Source organism: Apium graveolens, chromosome 5, assembly GCF_009905375.1.
Source record: "Apium graveolens cultivar Ventura chromosome 5, ASM990537v1, whole genome shotgun sequence".
Classification (NCBI taxonomy): Eukaryota; Viridiplantae; Streptophyta; class Magnoliopsida; order Apiales; family Apiaceae; genus Apium; species Apium graveolens.
This window is the reverse complement of record NC_133651.1, coordinates 105,506,098-105,531,239: the sequence shown is the minus strand read 5'-3', so window position 1 is coordinate 105,531,239 and position 25,142 is coordinate 105,506,098. Positions and strand designations below refer to the sequence as shown.

Here is a 25,142-nt window from a genome sequence, read left to right as displayed (position 1 = left end):
ACAATGTATGGTTATTATTCAATGCTAAGACGATAACAAATTGAGGTTATTTATAACTAAGAATTAAGCTAACAATTATAACTATGAAATTAAGATTGATTAAATTAATATATATGACAAACATGGGATTCTAACTTCATTAAATACTTCATTCAATAGCCTTATTGTTCTCAACATTAGCATGCAATGGTGATGACACTAATCAGACAACACGAAACCGATAAACGCCAACTTTCGTTGCATGAGTACCATACTACCAGACATCCACAAAAGAGATAGAAGCTGAATAGACACCAATTATATTGAGACCCTATATGTTTATGGAATTTGACAACATAACGGTTTAAGCACAAGTTATCTATCTTGATTACACAGGACAAGTAAGATGGTTAAAATTACCTATGAATCATGCATAACAATAACACATGAACCTATGCTAGCATGGCAAGTTCTAAATCCTTAAATTCACGGTCGCTTCATTTAGAATTAACACACTATCTTATAAGTTCGTGATGCTCATAAGACGAATACGCCCAACCAATACTAGGATATCAATCAATCACCACATACTAAGATATCAAAATAATTTAACTAAAGAAATCCATAAATAAATCCGCTAGAACCCCACGATAATGATTAGTCCATGATCGGACTCATCATCAATGTGGGTTCCGATGAAAGCATGGTATAACAAATGTAGTCTTTATAACGAATAAATAAAACCAAGTACAAACAAGAGTAAAGGTTCACAAGTATGAAAATTAGCATCCAAATACAACTTAAAACAAATATTTACAAGTAAAAACAAGATCTTCTTCGCCTCATTGAATCGTGCTAAGCGGTCTTCTTACGGCTCTCCTTGCGCCCTGGTATGTCTCCCTCATAAAAACGTTCTTATTTGAATATATATAGCAACCATTTGCAATCTGGAAGTCTCCTCACTTAGAATCGAATTAAAATCAGGATTCATATTTTCCGCAACGGCGTGGCCGCGCGCTATTAGAGCGCGGGCGCGCCGTCCTTCTGGGAAAAACTCAGATTTCATCTTTTTCCTTGTTGCTTCGAGCCGGCTTTCCACGAGCTTTTATTCCAACACCACCTTGACACCAAATTAGCTACCAAATAATGCTAATTCACCTGATTCACAGATTAATTCCTGAAATGCAAAAACACTAGAAAACACGTTAAAACACTTAAAAACTTGAGTACAAATGCATCAATTCAAAGCTTATTAGAGCATTAGAAAGTGTCATAAATGTCACTCGACACTAGGATCACTTGGAATCTTGCATAAAAACATGTAGCAAATATTATATCTCGCTTACTAGTTGTCAAATATAAAAGTGAGCCAATCACACCTCTATAAATTTTAATGTTCACAGACTTTTCAGTTGTGTTCAATTCAAATTTAGTGGTAGTAGCCATGGGAATTTTTGCAAATGAACAATTCATTAAATCAAATTTCTTTAACAGATCAAAAATATATTTAGTTTGACTAATGAACATTCCATCACTAACTTGTAAACCAAGAAAATAAGTTAGTTCTCCCATCATGCTCATTTTATATTTGTTTTGCGTCAATTTGGCAAATTTTTGCAAAGTTTATCATCTGTAGAGCCAAATGTTATATCAATAACATAGATTTGAACAAGTATAGTAGAGCCATTTACATTTCTAAAGAAAAGAATTTTGTCAACCGTATCTATAGTGAAGTGATTTTCCAACAGGAAATTTGACAAGGTTTCGTACCAGGCTCTAGGTGCTTGCTTCAATCCATAAAGTGCTTTCAGTAGATAGTAAACATAGTCTGGAAAAATGGGGTATTCAAAACTGGAGGTTGGCTAACATAGACTTCCTCCTCCAATTCTCCATTCAGAAAGGCATTTTTCACATCCATTTGATAGACTTTGAAATTGGCATGGGCTGCATAGGCGACAAATATTCTGATAGCTTCAAGTCTTGCAACTGGAGCAAATGTCTTATCAAAATCTATTCCCTCTTGCTGAGAGTATCCTTTTTTGTAACTAATCTAGCTTTGTTCCTTATGATTATGCCATTTTCATCCAGCTTGTTTCTGAATACCCGTTTAGTATCAATAGAATTCTTGTTTTTAGGTTTGGGTACCATCTTCCATACTTTATTTCTTTCAAGTTGGTTTAGCTCTTCCTGTATAGCTAAAATCTAATCTGGATCCATTAGAGTCTCTTCTACCTTCTATGGTTCTTCTTGTTATAGGAAGCTACTGTACAGACATTCATCTTGAGTTACTCTCTTTGTTTGCACTCTGGATATTGTATCACCAATTATCAGTTCAAATGAATGATTCTTAATCCATTTTCTTTGAGGTGATAGATTTGCTATAGATAAAGTGGCCTCATTGGTGTCTTGATGTGTGACTGAGTGTTGACTAGATGACACTCCCCCTGAGTTGGTGGATCTTTGATTTGAAGAATGAGTTCTGTCAAACAGTGATCTAGAATGATCTTCAGCGTTTATTGAAGAATGATTATCAACGGCTGATATATTATGTCTTTTAATGGATGATGCACATTATCTTTCAGCGGATGATGCCCTTTGTCTTTCAACGGATGCAGAACTATGTGCATCAGCTGCTGCTACTTCATTTGATGAGAAGTCTGAATATCCTTTTTCCATTCCTTCTAGACCACTTTCATCATCACTATCATCACAGTACATCTCAACATTGTCAAATTTGAGACTCTCATGGAAACCTTCATTATGGCGCCCTCCAAACCCGGGTTAGAAGTTTGGGGTCCACACTCACACCTTATTTATAACCTGCTTATAACAATAATAAAGATAATAATAATATATGCAGTGACCCTACTTACCAACCACCACGGACCGCAACAGGTTAAAGTATGTACACAAGCCAAACACACTAATATATTACAAACCGTTCAAATCCCAACTATTCCAAACTCAAAACTGAGTATTAAACTTTATTACAACTTTTACAACCTTAAATTATCCCAAAAGAAGCCTACTAGCTCAGATTCCTCAACCTGAATCTGAACCCCTAGCTCTCGCGCTGGACTGGGGATCCTCTTTACCAACTGGTTTCTTTTTAACTGGAAAGAATATAAATAACATCGCACAAATGAGCTAACTAGCTCAGCAAGTCACAATGACAAAACTGAGAATAATGGTCATCAGGTGAACATGATTATGATATCAAGTGAACAATGGATTATGATTTAGAAATGGATATTATACTTTTAATTTAAAAACCAAGGTTAGGCTGCTGATCAGTCACGCACTAACCCCGAGCAAGGCACACAGCATTGCTCTAACTACTGGATCCAAGGCACACATTGGCCTAACTTGACCATTGTATGGTCTGACCACGAATCTGGTCCACAATTTTATAAAAACAATCCAATTCTAACATAATAACAGAATATGTAATAATAAACAATAACCAGAATCATTAACAACAATGAGTGTTTAACAATGAAAAGGTTTCAATCTTTGTAAGGATCAATAAGATAATTTAAAAGCTTGGATGCTGGGTAATGAAAGAATTGGATAACAAAGGAATCAACATTTCAGGGTTTCAAAGATTTGGGCTTTCAAAGCATAAAATACAATGGTTTGAAGGTATAAGCAATCTGGTTCCGTGTTTTATACTTAATATGTATGTATTTGTGGAGTAGTATTGTATACTTGAGGTTCGTGTTTGGGTATACAACAATCAATGGTATAGAAAGAATAAGGTTCATGGCTCAAGAACAATAACTGGAATCAGGGTTTGGGTTTCAGTGCTTCAAGCACTTGCGAAATCAACAAGACTATCAAGTACTATAATATCTCGAGAAAGTTCAGAACACTTGCCTGGTATTAGCTTACTACACTGCACTCGCTTCCAATCACAATTGTCTTACTCCTCAACTATCTGTTTCCCTTTTCTATGCCTTGCCTCTTCTGCTCACATATCATAAGCATCTATCAATCATCAACTCATAGGATTCTATTCAACACATACTTCTATCTACCCTTCGTTTTACCCAAATCCGATTAACGGATTGAAAGTTATGCAATAATCAAGTAAACACCGAATGTATAGACCGATAGTCAACCAACATATCACATATAACACATAATACATCACATAATTAATGACATATCATTTATAAAGACATTTCGGGTCATAAATAGGCTTTCTGGTATTTAAAATGATTTTTAAAACATTTTTCAGAATTAGAATGGGTCGTTGGATCAATTTCGGATTAATAAACAGGGTTCGGTTGGCCAATTCTGGCTCCGAAATAATTTTAGAATAATTATCGAGCCTTGGAAATAATTTAGAATAATATTTTAAAGCTCGAAACTATTTTTCGGAATTTTTAAATCATTTTTAAATAATTAAATCTAATTAAATAATTGATTAAAATCAATTAATAATTAATTAAATCAATTAATTAATTACTTTTTGAATTAATTGACCAATTAATCAATTAAAAATTAACTGAAATTAATTAACTAATTAATTCAGATTTATTTTTGAATTAAAAATAATTTTCGGAATTAAAATACTAATTTTTAGAATTTTCAGAAATTAAAAATGAATTTTTATACTAAAAATAAATTGGAAATATGATTTTTAAACATTTTTAAAACAGGAATCCTAAATTTGCAAAGTCTGGAAACTTCAGGGACCAAACTGCATCGTTTTCAAAATTATAGGTACTAAACTGTAATTTTCCAGCCCCGTCGTCGGAAAATACAGGGGTGGCCGGAGAACACGTTCCCGGCGTCCTCACCCCACCAACACCTCCAGATCACATCTATATTTCACCAGGAACTCAACCATACCAACAAATCATTCTAATCATCCCTGAGTTGGCCGGAATTTGGCCGTGAAGTTTTCCAGTTTTCGGCGAACTTCGGAAAATTTCAAAAGACAACTCCCTTCTCTACAGACCTCGGTGATTCATAAAACTTATACGACTAGATTGCAAATTTCACAGAGAACACAATCCACTATATCACAACATCAATCTATTCCAGAATAAGAAACCCCCAAATTTCAATTAAGAACATTCATACAGGTTATAAACCCTAATTTTGAAATTCGAAAATCAAACTCAAATTTGAACATGTTATTGAACTCCAAATCAGACGTATAATATATCAAAATCATCAGGAAAACAAGCTCTATAACATGCAATCATCAAATCATACAAACAATCATCCGAACAAAAATTCATATTTTTAATAAATTTAATTCGAAAATAAATAAAATTATAGAAAATAAACCTTGATTTCTGCAGTAAAACAAAGCTCAGAATCTGGTAGAACACTTCAAATCCTTCGTTTTGGTTACTCAAGCTTTGAAAACAGAGATTGGTAACGCCTTCGTTCTGCTGTTTGATTCTTAGAACAGTTTATGTAATTAGGGTTTTTCTCTGAAAATTATAAAATTAACTATCTGCAAATGATTTTGATACGAAATAAAATACGGTGAAAGGCTATTTATAATTACGGAAAATTAGTATCCCGTTGGATCATTCCGGATAGAAAATGGTACGTTTATTTATAAAAACTGATCCAAACGGTATCGGTTTTCGGGATAATTATCCAAATCAGTACAATTTGTACTGCGGTCTTGGTCTCAGCGCCTGGTTACACGTATTACGAAGTGATAATTGAGATAGTTTAATAAAAAGCTCCCGTTTATCGAAAATACGGGTTTTATTGATTTACCGAAACGAATATTGTATCGAAAATATTGCGCCGGGACCCGCACAGAACAAACCGTACACTGGATCGAAAAAGTCGAAACATGGAATATGCTCGGAATATTACAATTAGGTTAGGAAGGAGTTCTCGGAAGAGTTTCGGGTTCCAAAAACGTAACAACGGTTGACGTCGGTTGGTTCCCGTTTTTATAAAATAGATTATACTCAGAAAAAGATTTTAGAAATTTCATATGATTCATATAAATTCATAAATCAACATAAAAATAATTAGGAAGATATGACAATTATTTATATTTTATTTTGGACATATAAAAATTAAAATACTCAATTAATATTATTTTTGAATATCCAAGTACAGATATCACTTAACAATTAACTCACAGAATAGATACTGAACACACATAATAATTATTTAATAGCAAAAATAATTACACGATATATCCCGGATATTACATTCATCTTCTAGTCCTTCAATCTTTTTATCATCAAACAAAACATATATAGATTCCATAACAATGTTGGTTCTCATATTGTAAACTCTATAAGCTTTTCAAATATCATATCCAACAAAGATACCTTCATCAGCTTTTGCATCAAACTTTCCATGTTGGTCAGCTTGATTCCTTAGAATATATCATTTGCATCCAAAAATATGAAGAAATTTCAATATTGGCTTCCTTTTCTTGAACAATTGATAAGGAGTCATGCCTTTGGATTGATTGATCAAAGATATATTATGAGTATAACATGCATTGTTGACAACCTCAGCCCAAACATAAGTTTGTATTGATTCTTCTAACATAGTTCTTGCAACTTCAATCGGTGACTTATTCTTTCTCTCAACCACTCCATTTTGTTGTGGTGTCCTTGGAGCTGAAAACTCATGCCTGATTCCATTTTCTTCACAAAACAACCTCATTGTAGAATTTTTAAACTCAGTTTCATTATCATTCCTGATTCTTCTTACTTTGAGATCAGGATGATTGTTGACTAGCCTAATATGATTAATGATGATTTCACTTGCTTCATCTTTTAATCCAAGAAAATATGTCCATGAGAATTTTGAAAAATCATCTACAATCTCTAGACAAGACCTCTTCTTGGAAATTGACAATACATTGATTGGTCCAAATAAATTCATATGCAATATTCATAATGGTTCATTAATTATTGTTTCAAGTTTCCTTTTGAATGATGCTTTCTTTTTCTTTACTTTCTGACAAGCACCACATAGACCATCCTTTGAAAATTCAACTTGAGGAATGCCTCTAACAAGACCTTTCCTGACCAATTCATTTATTGTCTTGAAATCCAAATGAGATAGCTTCTTGTGTCATAGCCAACATTCATCTTGACTTACTTTGCTTAAGAGACAAGTAATTGAATCTGCATATATGGATTTAAAGTCATCTAAGTACACATTTCATCTTCTTATTCCCATAAGAACCACTTTATTGTTCTTTTTGCAAGTGACAACATAGGCTTCTGAATTAAAGGTAATTTAGTTGCCTTTATCACACAGTTGGATGACACTCAAAAGATTGTGTTTGAGTCCATCAACTAGTTCTACTTCATCAATGATGACATTTTCTTTCGAAATCAAGCCATATCCCATAGTATATCATTTGCTGTCATCTCCAAAGGTAATGCTAGGGCTAGCTCTCTCCTTAAACTCTGTAAGCAGGATAGAATGTTCAGTCATGTGCCTTGAGCATCCACTGTCTAAGTACCATAAATTCTTTCTATTTTCTTGCACACATTAAAACCAAATCAAGTTGATTTTGGTACCCAAGTTTCCTTAGGCCCTTCCTTGTTAGCTTTCTTCTTTGGTTTCTTAGTCTTTACACCACTAGATGTAGGTGATTGAGGATCAACCTTTATCTTAGGAGTATGACTTTGAAACACATGATTAGTTTGAGATTCATCAAGCACATTATGACTAACATGGTATGGTATAGGTTGTGTATACATATTATTCCAGAAAGGCATGCTATACAACATTTGTGGCATATTGAATGCAGCATAGTAAGGATTGTGTGCAAATGACATATTAGCAAAATGTGCATGTGAATTATGTGGAGGCATAACATCATGGCATGCATAGGTGACATAGGCATGTTAGGCAAAGAAGAAGGTGTAGACATGGGTGCATTCTTAACATACTTGTAGTTAGTAGACAAATGATTAACACTACCACATTTCATACATATTTTTCTAGGTGCATAGTTATCAAGAGTGTAGTTATTGTGTTTGTCAATCCCTACTTTTCCATGCCTATTAGTTTTCTTTTTGGATTCTATTTTATCCTCAATTTTTTCTAACATGTGATTCAATTGCTTAACTGACAGATGCCCTACATTCACTTTACCAGCATTCTTGTTTTTTCTTGATTCTCCGGTGACAAAATTCTTTGTGACAGAACCATACTTTTCATTTAGCTTTGCAAGCTTCCCTTGGTTGATGGTATTTTTCTCCTTCAACGTATGAACTTCATCATTCGTTGATTCAACATCCGTTGACAGACCATTAACTAAATTCAGATTCAGTTTCATCTTGTCATTCTTCCAGTCTTCTTCATAAAATGATTCAATCCCTTGAACTTTAGCAATTTTAGCACTAACATCCCGAGAGGATTTCCAGGCCTTGATGACTTCTTGTTCTCGTTTAAACTGCTTTCTCAGAATTTCTTCTTTCATCAAAGACTCTGTTAACTCTTCTCTAACAATTTTATAATGAATTTTCAATTTCTCAAACTCAACAAATTAAGTTTTTAACACAACATTTCTATCACTCAAAAACATATTATTCTCTTTAATTCTAGTATTCTCTTTTGTGAGTGATTTAAGTGTGACACGCAAATGATACAATTCAGTTCATATTTCATTAATAGCATTATTTCATTCATCTTTAAAAAGATGTGAAAGATCATTAGTGATTACTTGATTGCTAGATGAGCTAACCTATGTTTCATCTGACTTGGCCATGAGAGCAAGGTTGAGATAATTCATGTTTTCATCTGCATCATCTCCATTAGCTGCCCAGTCATTTTCTTGAGTTATGAATGCTTTCTCTTTATGTTTGAGAAACTCAAAATATTTCTTTTTGTAGTCTTTAGGCTCAAACCTTTTCTTTTTAGAATTTGGCTTTCTGCACTCATTTTTAAAATAACCACTCAGCCCACACTTGAAACATTTAAATTTAGTTTTGTCAACCATGTTTCCGTTGGGCTTCACAGCTCCATAATTTTTCTTGAATTTAAGCTTTGCAAATCTTCAAGACAGAAAGGCTAGATGTTCATCAACTTCATCCATGTCAACTTGGCTTGGACAGTCTTCATCTTCAGCCATCAACCCTTTTCCCTTTCCTATCTCAGACCCGTCTTTACAAACATTAATGTTTGATGCAGTTTTAACAGATTCAACCTTCATCTCCACCATTATCTCTTGCTCAGCTACCAATGCCACAGTCCCACATTTCTTTCTTCCTTTCTTATTAGTTCATCTTGTTCCATTTCAAGCTCATAGGTCTTCAAAATTCCATACAGTCTATCAAGAGTAAAATCCTAGTACTCTTGTGAATTTCTGAGAGAGACTGTCATTGGTTTCCATTCCTTTAGTAAAGACCTTAGGAATTTTAGGTTGGAATCCTTGGTTTCGTAGACTCTTCCATACAACTTTAGTTCATTCAACAACTTTTGAAATCTACTGAAAGTGTCATTCAAGGACTCGCCATCTTCAAAATGGAACTGTTCATATTGTTGTATGAGAAGTTGCATTTTGTTTTCTTTGACTTGCTCAGTTCCCTCACATAGTACTTCAACTGTGTCCCAAACATTCCTAGCAGTTTTGCAATTTATGACATTGTCAAACATGTCTTGATCAAGACCATTGAATAATATGTTCAAGGCCTTTTTGTCTTTATGGACTTCTTCAATATCTTCAGTAGTCCATTCTGCTTTAGGCTTTGGAACAGTTTGCTCATTTCCAGTAGCATTAACAACATCTGAGAGGAATATGAGGTCCATTTTCTATGCAGTTGACATAGTTTTCAACTTGAGAGAGTAGATGAAGGTGCATCTTCACTTTTCAGTGATGACAGTTGTCTTTGTCCAGAATTCGAATCTTCACTCCAATATCCTTCTTGCTCATATTGTTTGATTGCTTTGATCTTTAAAATCTTTGTATGTTAAGAGCTTGCTCTGATACCAATTGTTATCTCCCAATAATACAACAACATAATTACAGAAGGGGGTTAAATGAAATTCTGGTTTCTTTTTTATTTCTGAAAAACTCTTTATAAATATACAACTGTGTTTATGAATAAGCAAGAATGCATATTAAGCTTTTGAAGTATTCTACTAACACAAAGTAAATAAAGATACGGTTTAAAAACTTTCTGATGGATTTGTCTTTCCACCAAAGATGTATATTTGAAAAAATCTTTGTGATGCAAAATGCACACAGCTGCTTAAAAGTAATTTAGTACAACTTAGAACTTGAGAGTACTTTTTAAAGTTACATCTCGCTAAACTCTCTAGTTCTTTCTTTTTCTACTTATTTTTCTAGTTATTCTAAAATACTTTTTACACTTGGTTTTCATATATGAACCAAGTTTACATGTGCAATAAAACAAGAATAATATTCCTTAGCTATGTTTATGCACATGCTTCTTCATTTTTCTGTCCAATGCAATCCAAGAAAGATATAGCATCTTTGAACGAGTTTATTTTGCATGAAAATGGGAATACTTCATTTTTTCTAAAATCTATGAGCAGGCTGCCACATTCCTTTTGTGCACTATCAGTTCATGTGACTCTGTTAGCTTCTGTCAAATCACTATCAACTGCTATCTTGTTGATCATCCGTTGAAGCTATATTGATGTTATCCGTTGAAGCTTTATTATAGTCATCCGTTGATACTATACTATAGTCATCCTTTGAAGCTTTCATGTTAACATCCATTGAAGCTTTATCTAATATCAGTTGAAGACCTATTGACTAGCTTATCCGTTGAAGGCATATTGAGTTATCCGTTGAAATTTATAGATTCATCTGTTGAAGCTTGTAATTTAGCAGTTGAAGATGTTTCCATAGCTGTTGATACTCTTTCACCTATACAAAACTACAAGGCATTTTATATTTACACTTAACCCACCTATTTTGTATATATTTCCAGTAGTCAACATGACTTAGAAACTATAATAACTACCAAATCCCTCGTCTATCATAGTGTACAGAATGTGCTACATACTTATTAACATAAGCTACTCCTTCAACGGACAGATAAAATGTAGTTATCCGTTGAAGACTTCTAAATGACACAAAACAAATCTAGCTAAGATTTTTTGGTGAGTTATCATCAATACTATAACATATTCCTAACAAATACATTTTGAATTTTTTAGCCCTACAATTTCGGATCAAAATGATATACACACAATATACATACAAATATATACAAAAATTATGAAGAACGCAAACATGAAGAAGAGTTAAAGTAGCATTATGAACACTCTTATAGCGCGCCCTCTTCGTTTAACATTTTGTACAAATTTGTGATGACTAGGGGGTTGAAAATTCCAATCCAATTTTCAATGACATATAAAATTTGGGGGTAGTTGTTATACCCGAAATTTGGAACAAAAAATATTCGGATCAGAACCGGTTCAATTAAAATTAATTAGAGCAAAAAATATCTAAATTAAGGTAAATTAGGGCTTGTCCTCTTTCCTGAAAAGGAAAGGACGCGCCCTCATAATGCAAATCAAGGTTGCCCTAAACATTAGGGTGCGCCCTATATAAAAAAGGGTGGCTCCAAAATATAAGCGCTGCCTCACTTCATCTTGGCACAAAGCACAACTCAAAAATGTTATTTAGATGGACTTTTTGGATACTTCTAGAGGGCGATGGAGGATTGTTACTAACCTATTTTTTGCAGATACTCTATTAAAGAAATCCTTCCTGTAATGCAACTATAGGAAGACGGTTTCTGAGGTCAGAGACCTCCAGAGGTATGCTTGGATGGAATGCCTCCTCATGTAGTCAATGAGTTTCCTCATTAGGGATGTGAGGTAAATTCTGGTGTGTACTTTGGGAGCTCTGTCTCTGTAGTCAGAGTGTCCTCGTTGGGAGACTTCAGAGTATTCTGCACTTTGCACCCAAAAATTTGGGATCACTTGTCCTGTAATTAGGTAGGGGCTCCTTATTCGGGGACAAGGATATATCCAACATTTGGGGTAAACCATGGCTATACATGCGTTCACGGATTAGAGAAACAGTTAGTAGCGTAGGGTTATCCTCGACCGGGGAGATGCTTATCCGCGAAGTCTCGAGCCGTGGACGAGATTTAGACCTCTGTGGTTAGGCCTTATCGGCGGACATTCCTAAAATTAGTAGAAAACGGTTTTTAGTAGTTTTCCTACTGCGGCTCGGGATGAGAAATTCAAACCCATTAGATTTCTTATTCTCGAAAAATTACGTTGACTTGATTTTCTATAAATAAGATACGTAGGCAAATTGAAAGGGGTCAGAAGTTTGAGATTCCAAACGAGGCACTACTAACCTCATGCAATCTCATCCACCATTAAACACAATCACCACACCCGTTTAATTTTTGAGCAAAAATCACCGGTATAGATCTTGTTTCTGGCGACATACCTCTCGAATGTTGTTCCTGCCAAATTCCTTCGTTAAACTCACACCATTCCAATGCAAAACTTGCGGATTCTGTTTTATTCAGATATATATTTGATTTGATAGAGTATGTTTTTATATGTAATATATTGTTACCGTTGTTGAAATTGTAAAAAGTTTTAAATTTAACTGAGCGTAGTTTTAAATTTAACTGAGCGTAGGTCATTTACTTATATTTCAACGTTTAATTAACATTTAGATAACTGAAAGTATTGATCCCGAAATTTAAAATATAAGGGTATCATTTATTCATTTATAAGTCAAAAATGAGAAATGATTTCATTCAAAACCCGAAAAATTATAAGGTTACTGCCCAGACTATTTGTTTTTTATGTCTTAATAGATAATAATTTTCATAAAGTACCAAAATGTAAATACAAATATATTCATCGTATCTTTTTTCTTTACAAAAATTACAAGCTACGGTCTAGAGATGAAGTTTGAATAGCAATGAAAACTCGCAGCAGCGCTATTTCTTAACAAGAATTTATAATGAGAAGCACCCTTCATGAGCTTCCACTCTTTCATCCATTGTCCAACACACCGGGGAACCCTATGGGATGCATACACATGAACAGGGACATGTTTGAATAGAATAAAACTGATTATATTTAAATAAATAGTCTTTTGTATAATGTAATTATTTCATAATCTTTTTATACATGTTATCCGATGATACGCAGTACATTTATGGGTAAAATTAAGTAATCTTTCTTCTGAGGTTCTGAAAGACGTCTAATGTCAACGAAGGAAGCCAGTCTATGGAAGTCACCAGGCCGTTTGTGATTTCTTAACAAATGTAACTTATGATTTAAAGTCGAAAACTATCTTATAAGTGATATGAGCATCTTAATTTATAAGTTATTTAGGTGTCTGGATAATTTTACGTATAAGTTATTTATAATGTTGTTAAAGTGTTTGGTAATCATAACTTATAAGTTATATACTTATTTTTTTTAAATAAATCAAGATTTTAATATCTTGGCAAAAAAAAGACTTTAATATAATAATTGAATACATGAAAAAAAATTCACCTATCTCTATATTATATTTTTAAAATTAACTTTATTCCACATATTATGTTCGACTGTGCAATTAATATTGACAAATAAATGTGAGATGGAGGGAATACAAGCTAAGTTATCTTTTAAAAAAATTTGAAGTTGAAAATTTAAAAAGTAAAAAAATATATTAAAATACAAATAACTGAATATAAACATATCTATGTGAATTAGAATAAAAATTTAATAATTTAATTAGATACAAGTTAAATTAATGTAATTAAACTTTGAGACCAGAAAGATAGCTAAGGTGTTAACAAATCATTTCAGCTAGAACGGGAATGGTGAATGTACACTTCCCCCGCTTTCAACTTATGGCCATAAAACGCAAAATATGATCATTCCATAATTTACCCAAACACTCGACTACAATTATAAATGTTTAAAGCAGAAAATTATCTGATCCAAGTTGTGTTTGATCAAAACTACTTGATGGAATATTCTATAATCGACATTTTCCAGTTGTTTCTGCTATTTTAGCTATATCACAAGCCTGACCAGAAAATCCCTTATCAGCAATATTCTTCGGAATTGATAATTTTTAATGGGAGAACACTTGGGGTTGGGGATGGTATTCACTCACCAATAACTGATTGCAACAGGAAGCAAATCCAGATCACAAACTTACTTCTTCCTTTCCACTTGATGCCACGCTGCGACAAGCATAGGAGATCTCAACTTTTTGCATAAATTTAAAACAAAGAATTTATACCACATGCTCAATACATGGAAGATCTTCTTGGTGGACAAGGTGACAAGAAGTAACATGGATTTTGGAAATCTCACTTTATCCCGCCACAAAAAAAAAAGAGTATGAAGGCGTTTTTACTTAAATTTGGGGAAAGAATCAAAACATTTTATTTTACATTAACTAGGAGGCATAAGGTACATACATATGCAGTTTTGAAACTATTTATTAATGTAGTACACCCATATTATTCTGTAGGACAACATAAATACAACACATTAACTCCAGCTGAAATGCATCCTCGCAGGTTAGAGAGAACCTCTATCTATCCTCTAGCAATATTGAAAGTTATCACGTCAAATTTTTGCTGACCCCTTTGCCTGGAAAATGCATACATAAAATATGCAGGGATGCTGTTTTATGCTATATTATATCATGCACGCTGACTCATTCGACTAAAACTCAAGTGTACATAAGCACAAAGTTCATCCTACAAAACCACTTACCCTAGACATGTAAGGCTTTTAATTTCCTCAATTGCAGCACTGATACCATGAAAGGTCATTTTTTGCACCTGCAGAATCTATTTTTGTTAGATTATATGCTCTAGAATGACAATTACACAAGAAAGGAACACAGCAAATAATCTGTGTAAACCACCTCACGATATTTCCCTTTGGCTTTGTGATTTTGAGGTAGTAAACGGATTTCATCAACTAATCTGATGCACTCGGGAGCATTTTCAGGAGAGATAAATTCCAAGACTATATTAACACTGGGCTGCATGTACAAGGAATACATAGTCAATTACAAAAACTAAATTACGAGAACTCAGACCAGAAATCAAATAGTTTAGCCATTCTAAATATGAATATTTATATGGATTTGTAAATCAATATAATACAGTTGATTAGTGACCAATAAACTGGATTCAGATGATACAACAGGTTGCAGCAAGCCAATTAATAGGGAATTTAGAATTTAGACATCAATTATGTATGCTTTAGATCAGAGATCAATTACAAGCGCTCATTCTGCTTTAAAGAAAACAAGTTTCACAATCGCGGAGTCACTTGAATCATACGAGTGGCTAATCCGATTTTATTAAATAAATCCAAAAATAATTTCATTAGAAATAGAGCATAAATTACAGACTTCGGGAGGATATTTCTAGCTGGTGAACTTGAAGAAAAAGTAGGAACACTAATTAATAAACCTAGCACGAAACAAGACACACATAAAGTCCATCCATAAAGGACATTCAGGACATGTAGTTTCTTATCAAATAGGCCATAACATATGATTCCGAGACCTATTTATTATTTATATATATTGTAAAAAGTCATTGACTAATTTCTGGCACAACTGGAAGTATGGATCACAAAACTATTAACTGACAACATAAAAAAATAAAAACTTAAATACCATCTATGCAGAAGTCCTTTGCAACTTTTTAAACTGGAGGTTTCTTTTTGAAAACTGTATTTTATAAACTAGCACTTACACGTATTAATAAAATAAAATGTTTATCTGTCTACTAACTCTGTTCATTTATCTATAGATTAGAAGAAAGGAAGTTAGATACTAATAAGACAGAATGAGGATTAGCCTTTCAATTTTTTTTAATTATTTGGTCATCAAATTGTTTAAATATCTAGTTTTTCTTTTTAAAGTAACATTCATCTTTTATCTTACAAATCTTTAAATGTATTTTATGATTAAGTTGGACACATAAACACAATTTATTATTCAAAATCGATGCTTTTCCAGGAAGCGTACTAGAACGCACCTTATATTTTTTGACTTGAAATGGACACCCTGCAGGAATGATGACAGCTTCTCCTGTCTTTTGCTCGAAGGTCCAGGGTTCAATATCTGAAATCATTATAAAGTGGTCTAATAAAACTAAACGACTTGTAATAAGAAACTGATTGCCCCGAATCTAAAACTTACTATATTCTTTCTTTAGTCTCATCTTTTGAAATGCATCAAAGTAGAAAGTGTTATCAAGAATCGGATGAACCACCTGTGTCAGATATACAAGTTAAAATGTGATATTTAAACCTGCACAACTAGAGCAATACAGATATTTGTTTACATCGTCTTACATGCACTGGACTGTGATATGCTGGCATAGAATCATTACAGTGCCGTCTGAGGTATTCTAGAAGATTTGGAACATCTTTCCTGCGGAAGATATCCCACTGGGCACCACAAGAATCAGCAGCTGATTTCTCTTTTCTACAACTTGAGCTTTGTGTATCATGTTGACGCAATTTCTCATGTTCCAAGTCTTCCAATCTATGAATGGTCCCAGAACAATAAATTGTGGTCTCAGAGTCAAGTTCATGTTCTTGTTCATTTGCTTTTGACATATTATTGGATCGGATACTTCCAGCATCACCTCTACTCGAAAAACCCAAGTGGTTAGAAGCTTCTGCATTACTATCAGGCAAGTTCAAGTCTATTACAGGCCGATGCCGAAATACTAAAGCTTCAGTGTTCTCCATACATTCACCATTCAATGGTAATGTTCTTTCAGTTTTATTAGTTAAAGGCTGATCAACCATCTTTTTTGAAGATTTATTATGATCTTGATCCTTATACTTTTCCAGCAGTGTTTTGAGTCTATTGATCTTCTTTTGGGATACTGGTACATCTGTCGTGTGTACAAGAATATTGACCTGAGGGCAGAAATGACAGAGGAGTCATAAATATAAAGTAAAATAGAGTGACATCTGATTATGGTAAAGCGAACATGTTAACGGTCAAGCTCTATCCAGGCAACAAAGGAATAATATTTCAATTTCCACCATGTAATCTGGACTTAAAAAACTAAAGTTTAGTGGACCAAAGCCACATTTGTTATGACCCCTTTTATGGACGTGCCAATTTTCAGCTATGCAACGAATGAAACGGAATGCAGGAATTCTACACAAATGAATGGCTGGTGAAGCAGATATCTTTATGATAACTATTATAAGAGAAACCTACCACATCATAGGAGTCATAGCTTAGCCTTGTAACAAACTGTCCCTGCACAAATTCATCAGGTTCTCCGTATGCAATATGTACAGAAGGACCCAAGTTAGGCTTAAACATGTCTTCTGGCAATTTTGCTGCTAGGTTAAAACAACCAGACTTTGGATCCATGTACTCTTTAAGTGGCATCGATTGCATGATCTGAGTAAAATGCTCTGGGAAATGTTCTTGAAATAGATTTGGACAGACCCAACCTTTAACTTTCACCGTCTCCTGGTGCATAAATGCATTAGTTTGGCCCTCCATCGAGCCCATAAAAATTTGACTATCACTGACTTCTACCTGCCACCAAATATTAGGAGAAAAATATAAGAATATACTTTTCTTCGTACCAATGACATTTGAAACCTTTTAGTTCTTAGTATATAACTCCAATCTTAACAAATAACGTGAAAAGGACTTCAGTTGTTCGTGGTTTACTGGCTGGCCTATACATGAGTAACAGAGCAATGCCAGGCATACATTAGATACAAGATACACATCAGTGACATCACTAACCTCAAACCAATCCAGGCAGTTTGCTGTCTTACTTGCTTCACTACTCTTTCCAAGATAAGTGCAGAATAAGGTAATTGGATCCCAGGTTGCATTGGTGGCAACTTGAATCACATTGCGAACTATGACTGGATGACCTTTGCGCCAATGATTTTGGAAGTGTTGAATCTTTTCAATGTGAAGGTCCTGAATGGTAGGGTAATATAGAAAGTTTTCACTTAAATCATCTCTCCGAGCTGTTTCAAGCAGCAGCTTGCTCCCGCTTGCTCGATTATCTGTATTGCTGCACAGTGAGCAGCATGAACCAACATCTGAAGCATCTGGAAAGTTATATCTGCTAACTATGTCTTTTAGGCTTGCTTGTAGCTCTTTGTCCCAGCCAGAGTAAGATATGCATCTCAAGTCAAGGATGCAATTACCACCACAGCCGCCGAAAAACTTGGGCGGGCAAGATATTCTTCCATCATCATAAACTTTACAGTTTCGCTGTAACGCTGGAGAAGCAATTGAGTTTCTACCTTGGTTTGACGAGCTATTCTGCTTTCTATGTGATTGTAGCTTGTTATCAGATGTACAAGCTCTCTTCCTGTTTGGAAACATGATTTTGTTTTCTTTGCTACCTCCAGTTAATTTTCCCTGACGGAACTCATGACAACAACTTAAACACAGATTATAAGAACAGCTTTTGCAACTTCTGTAGAAACCTATTATTGATGTATTACAGTTGCTGCAAAATGTCAAATTATGAACAATTAGAAAAGGTGAACCCATAAACTAATCTATATCTATAGGAGCTGGTTCAGGAAATCGTTCCCTGGACTCTTTAGGGCAAACTTAAATCTCTGCCGACTAGATATTGGATGGCCGAGTTTTATATTTTTATTATTCTTCTGCACCTGTTACTCGCGGAAGAAAATGACCTATCACACCTAAGAGATGTGGAAGGGAAGTTCTATCTGCGCCTAATTGGTGCGGACCACATGTCTTTGTAATTTAGTCCACACTTATTGGGAGCTGATAAGATAGTCCCTTCCATAGATGGAGCCTGGAGGACATCTTCTTCCACGCCTAATAGTTGAGGAAGGTTTAGTGAACCTACACGTATAGGAAAGCTGACAGATGAGATCCCTAAATCGGTCCAGGGACAGCTGTTTTTTTCTGAACCAGTTCCTACACACACACGCACACGCACATACACACATATACACACACACACACACACACACACATATATATATAGTGAGAGAGAGAGAGAGACTGATCAAAGAAAACCATGAGCACCACTTTTTACACATACCAACATACAAAGTTCTTGCCACCTACTTTTATTTGAGGAATTTCATAGCGTGTTGCTCCTGTCATGCAGAATTGAATATGAAGTGAGTAGAGAGTAAAGCAAAAATATGACAGAGTATTTGAAATGATTGCTTTTCAGGCGAGAGAGTTTCGCTTGGATTTAAAGATGTGCAATTTATAAACTATATACATGCAATCTCTTCAAGTTATGATTGTCAATTTCATACAATTACATGCACTATCTTTAGAATTTACTAACATTTATTTGAAAAGACTCTTTTCTTGAAAATTTAAGTCATAATACCTTTTAAGTTAGCTTCTGTTTCAAACTCAAAACTCTGCTCCAAGTTCAACTTTTCCATGACAGGAAGAAGCAACTGTATCAGATAGTGAAGTTTTTGAAGCTTCTCAACCTTTTCTACATCCTTAGTAGTTACCTGAGTAATAATATATATATATATATATATTAACACACACATAAATTAAGATGCAGCTGTATCAATTTCAAGATGAATCCCTAGACCTTATTAAACTCTTGTACCTTGGCTTTAGATATTGAGCAGGCCCTGCATCTGCATGTTTTGCGGCAAATTGGACAAGATATTCTAACTTCTTCCTTAACAAAACCCCTGAAATAGTAAAGGTTGAATAATTCAGTGATCATATACACAGAGTTATCCCGTTAGATTATCCCTGCAAACCCTCACTCCCTAAAATTTTAAAGGCACCTGATATAATAGAAGAGGCTACTCACTGACAACTAAACTAATGATGCAAGCTCTGGTAAATGTAAGTTAACAGCGATTAATTTGAATTATATAAATACAGTAATAACCACATAAACTGTAAGGCAACGATCTAGGGATTCACTAGATGGACATTAAACTATACATCTCCGTACCATCTTAATTTCTAAAGACTAGTCATGTCATTTGCACAAGAAAGCACAACTTTTACAGGACTTAAGTGCTTCATTATCTCCCTAATGTTCTATACCTGGATAGCTATTTAATTGTTACTGTGCTCGTATTATAATACATTCATAAAAGTATCCAACACTGCAATGAAGTTCCTAATTTCATAAGTATAAAATAAACAAGCTTATGAGATACAACTGTTTGAATATGTGTTTGATTAAGCCTAAATATTTTTTTGTCTCATGACCTATAATACATAAAGAGATAAAAAATTAAAACTTTAGATTAAACGCAACTATATAAAGTTTTCCAAATACAGGTACACACAATATTAACTGAGATTAAACATCAGATCAGATTCGAATACTTATAGCAAGGGCAGAAAACTACTACGAATTGAAAAATTAATATTACATTTGATAGCATATCAATTTCACTTAAAACAGTAACTAAAGGTAAACAGAACAAACCTTTCTTCTATACAATCTTCACAAAAAGATTCCTTTTGGCAAGTTTTACACCTCACTAGTATCCGATAACTACTTTTATGACACCAATGACAGTTCCTCCTCTTCCCTTGTTTCATTTTCACAGTCTCTTTAACATGCGGTAATATCTAAGCAGTAAGCACAAAACAACAACTTAATTAAAATAAATACAATACTAATTAACGAAACAACAAAACAAACAATTCGGTTAAAAAAAGGACCTGCATTGTACAAACAGGAATTGGTTCCACATTCTTCGACCTAAAACTCCTCCGTTCAATACTTTTACAATTCACCCCTACCTTCACATTATACGGACCTACATTATCGAAATTCTCTCGAGATTCCACCGGTATCTCCATTCTACCATTCGGCAACTCCTTAGTTATATTATTCACTCCACTCTTACTCTCCTCCATATCCTTTTCCCTCTTTTTCTCGACTTTTCGAACTAAATACTCCCTGATCAACTCCAATTGTAAATCTCCTTTCTTCAGCTTCATCTTCCTCAACGTCTCATCTAACGCCTCACTCGCTGATCGCTTCTTACAATTATCACTCTCTGATTTCAATTCTACTTTTGCTTTCGACTTTTCTCCGGTTTTTCGAGAATTAAGCTCCTGTTTCTTCTCCTTCTTCCTCTGACCTTTCTTCTGGAGCTGAACAAAGTGATCTTTACAGTAACGTTTACCGTCGGAAACTTCGCGTTTACACCGCCATTTCCGACCGTCGGTCCTCGCGCACCGGCGATTGTCCGGTAAATCGGCGTTCTCCGGCATTGAATTTGAAGTTTCCGGGAGAAATTGAACGTTTTGGCCGGAAAATTGGTGTGAATTGGTGATATGAGAGCAACGATAGGGTTTTGTGTGTGTGTGTATGTTTTTTGTGAGCGGCGGTCAAAAGCAGAGTGTTTGTGTGTGTATGTGTGTGTGGCGTGATAGTAGCAGATGTAGATATAGACGTGTATAAATAAGTTGTACATGTGGAATAATAATTTTGTTAACCTTAACATATATAATTATATCCTAAATTAGCCAGCAGCTGAATTCTGCAGAAGTATTGATGATAATATTTCGGAGGATTTGATGATAATATTTCCGAGGATTTGATGATAACGGAATCGAACCAAACATATGCAGTAGTTTCTTATGTAGCACGGAAACTTGAAAAAAAGATTGATGTAGACTTGTGGAGCGATACAAGAATTCGTTATTTTGATTTAAGGTAGACTTGTCAAGAATTCGGAATTATGATAGAGAATGTAGGCTTTCGATATGATAGGAGAATTCAGAATTTAAGGATGATGTGGAAATTTTCTGATTGAAGGAAAAAAAGAGGCTGCAAATTTATTGCAGAGCAGAATTTAGTGTAACTAAATTTTCTGAGAACATTATGTTTGGGATTATAAGTGGAGATGGGCTGTGAAAATACAGGTTTTGCAGCAGCCCAACAAGCATAATGCAGATTGTGTATTTATTTGGTTTATTAGTTTGGACAGTTCAAATCTTGGAAGTACTATATGCATGTAAGTTGTAATGATTTTGAAGTGTATAGTATTGGAAAGTAAAATTGAAAGTAGTAGCTGTTACGCAGCAGATGATTAGGAACTGTTGGTGCTCAGAAAATGCCGTTTTTAATGATGGCAAGTGTGTATAAGTTTTGTACTGTATGTCTGATAATCAAAATTCCAAATATACATTTTGATGAGCTTGTTTAATTTCGGTGCTGTTTTGCATTGTCACAGATAAAATAATATATATATATATATATATATATTTTATCTTCATCGTGTATTTTGCTTCCCAACTTGAGCAGCTCTTATTATTTCTGGATCACTTGTTGAGAGCAGGTTTTAATTCATGAAACAATAGTTATTCAAAAAATATGTTTATGAATGGATGAGAATCGAAGAGCGAAGAAGATTGGCGGGGTGCTTAACAAAGGCTTTTGTTTTGACTTGCATAAAAGTCTGGTGGTCTGGGTACTTAATCTAATGCTGCTATAGTTAATAGCCGTGTATAATAAGGGATGGCCCAAAATATGTTGTAAAAATTTTAGACTTTTCGTATCATGCATGTACTTCAGACTTCAGACTTCAGTACTCCTAGATTCTATAATTTTTTTTGAAGCTAGACCAAATACACTGCCAGGTTAGTTTAAGTTTTCTTGATTATGTAGAGAGAGGTTTTATTTTGCTAAATATTTACCAGAAATTGAATTTTGACTTGATGCAAAGATCAAAAGAGTTCAGCCACTTTTACGTTGGAAGTGCCTTAGGCCGCAGTCCAAGGAGGCCCCTTTTGACTGGGTATTATTATTATTATTCTTCCTTGCAGACAACAACTAAGCTAGAACGATATCCATTTTGTAAATTGGGTCTGTTTTTGAATAAAATAGCTGACGCACGCACTTGTTCTCTAAGTACAAGTTTCATATCAAATGACCCCATCTATCAGGGGATTTTATTTAACTCTACTCATCCATCGATCAATCGGATATTATGTGTATGTATGTGTGAGCTGGTTCAGGGTGCATAACATTAACGGGTGCAGATTATGTATAAATAAATTGCTTTAAGTTTTAAAGTTTTCACTTATGCCTGCCAATCCATGTATATTTGTGAAAACTCCCAAAAATAATACGTAACTATTGAATTACTGGGAACTTGATAATCAAGCACAAGATCATCCGCGTAGGAAACCCCACCCTCATCCCCAAAACTTTACTAAAAATATTAAATTTTTACTTCCCTTTTCATTAATTTTTATGTTCTTTCATTTACAATTTTAACTTTTAATTTAATTTTATTTTATATATTTTTTAGTGTCATTATTTGTTAACACATTTGAATTTTTTATGATTATAAAAAGTATACTTTTATTTATTTATTTTTAATTTTTTTGGCATACAAATTTAAGAAAATTTCAAAATAATGAATAAATATTGTTTATTTAAAATATTAATATATGTGAAATGTTAAAATGATATAGATTTGAGATAAAAAGAATTTAACAAGATGAGAAATGAAATGGAGAATGGATAGTGAGAATTTGATTTTAATCCCTAAAACTATACCCTATTTTAGGGTTACTGATGTGGATGACCTTAAAACAAAATTTAACATAATTCCTAAATTATGGGGTTGGGGAAGGGATGGGAATGCTCTAAGAAGAAGTAAACCCTCTCAATAGCTAACTTTGTGCCTCACCCCCCCACAATCCTGACTGCAGCCCAAGAAACAACACTACCTAGATAACGTTTCCGTAAAGCTTTTTGCCAATTACTATGTTTTGTATTAACCGTGACACTCAGTCTGTTTAAATATTTTGTTTTTACGTACATGCATAGCTGTAGACCCATTTGTTTTCTATTTTTTCCTATGTATTTCGACCCAACAGCGGCCCTCTCTCGAGATTTGTTAGGGTTAAACTCTTTATTGTAACTTGTGGCGTGCATGTACAAACTCTCTGCCTCTCTAACCTAGCTGTTTTTTTTTTTTTTTTACTAAATACTGTTTTTTTTTACCTACAATACAATCAAATTGCCCTGCTGTTTCTTCAGTCTTACAAAGTTTCAACGTACCACTTAATAATTATGTTATTAAACACAAGGGCCTAGGGTTTGTTTCATTACCAAAACAATTTCTATTTAGTTGGCAACAAACAGCTTCAATTCACCCGTTCAATCTTGTAACCTTTGGGTAAAACAACCTCAAATTAACTTACGCTAGAATTTTAATTCAAATTTTTAAAACAAAAAACAGCAATATTAATGATAAATAAACTTTAACTAGTTTACTAAGCCAAGTTTTAATAGTCTTTTAAATTAATTTTCCTTTTTTATTTCTTATTTGATTTTGTAAAATTATGAATAATAAATAAATATAATAAATTCGTTCTCAATACACATATTTACTTTAATAAGCCGCTATATTATTCACAAATCTAATATCATAAAATTGTATTATTTATTAGTTAATGATCAATGTAATATTTTTTCTATTAATAATATAAATATTTGAGAAAATTAAAAAAAAGATATGAGGGACGTTACCTCACTGACCTGGTTTTCTCATTTGAATAAGTATATTATAATATAATGATTTTTAAAAAATGTTGAGAAAATATATTCATAAATACTTGTTTTGTAATATTTTATAGTTTAAAATTTAAAAGATTTTTTTAGAAAAAATATAATATATGAAGCTGATTTTAGGAAAAAGAGAAGAAATGGTATTGAGAAAGAAATTTAGGAGAATGTCAAGATATAAGTTGATTTGAAAAGAAAATAGAAGTTGTAGGAAAATATTATTATGATAAGTTAATTTCAAAAAATCTTAATGAACGATGTTTAAATTTAAGGAGAATATTACGAAAGATGATAAATTTATAGACACTTGTCTGTGTATTGTAAAATTTCATAGGCTAAAAATTTAAAGAGCTGAAGAAATTTTAGGAGAATATCACGAATGGTGAAAAATTTATATATATTTTTGTCTTTGTAAATTGTAATATCTCATGGGTTAAAAATTAAAATAAAAAATTTAGGAAAATGTAATATAGTAGTTGATTTTAGGAGAAAGAGAAGAAATGATATTAAAAAGTAGATTTAGGAGAATATCAAGATGGTTAGTTGATTTGAAGAGAAAGTAGAAGTTTTAGGAGAATATTGAGGTTACTCATTCGTCTAGAATTCATTTGAGTTCGATCAAACGAATGTGGTCATGTCGATTTTCAAAAT

General features: G+C 33.6%; 1 protein-coding gene across 4 annotated transcripts; it reads right to left on the bottom strand.

Moving 5' to 3' along the window:
- Positions 1 to 12,821: 12,821 nt before the first annotated feature.
- LOC141724348 (lysine-specific demethylase JMJ28-like) lies at positions 12,822 to 21,687 on the bottom strand. 4 transcript variants are annotated; one of them, XM_074526470.1, is made up of 14 exons: positions 20,624 to 21,684; positions 20,385 to 20,530; positions 19,539 to 19,626; positions 19,302 to 19,434; positions 18,999 to 19,056; positions 17,705 to 18,428; positions 17,159 to 17,488; positions 16,273 to 16,848; positions 16,118 to 16,190; positions 15,954 to 16,039; positions 14,825 to 14,944; positions 14,671 to 14,738; positions 14,060 to 14,129; positions 12,822 to 12,968 (listed from the first exon to the last, which is right to left on the bottom strand). In XM_074526470.1, the coding sequence occupies exons 1-13, from the start codon at positions 21,179 to 21,181 to the stop codon at positions 14,093 to 14,095; spliced, it is 2,997 nt and encodes a 998-aa protein (XP_074382571.1). In that variant the 5' UTR covers positions 21,182 to 21,684; the 3' UTR covers positions 12,822 to 12,968; positions 14,060 to 14,092. The 4 variants fall into 4 exon arrangements, with proteins under 4 accessions (XP_074382571.1, XP_074382570.1, XP_074382569.1 ...); XM_074526469.1 differs by lacking the exon at positions 12,822 to 12,968 and adding an exon at positions 13,798 to 13,969; XM_074526468.1 differs by lacking the exon at positions 12,822 to 12,968 and having other exon boundaries at positions 13,798 to 14,129; positions 20,624 to 21,682.
- Between the last annotated feature and the right edge of the window lie 3,455 nt (positions 21,688 to 25,142).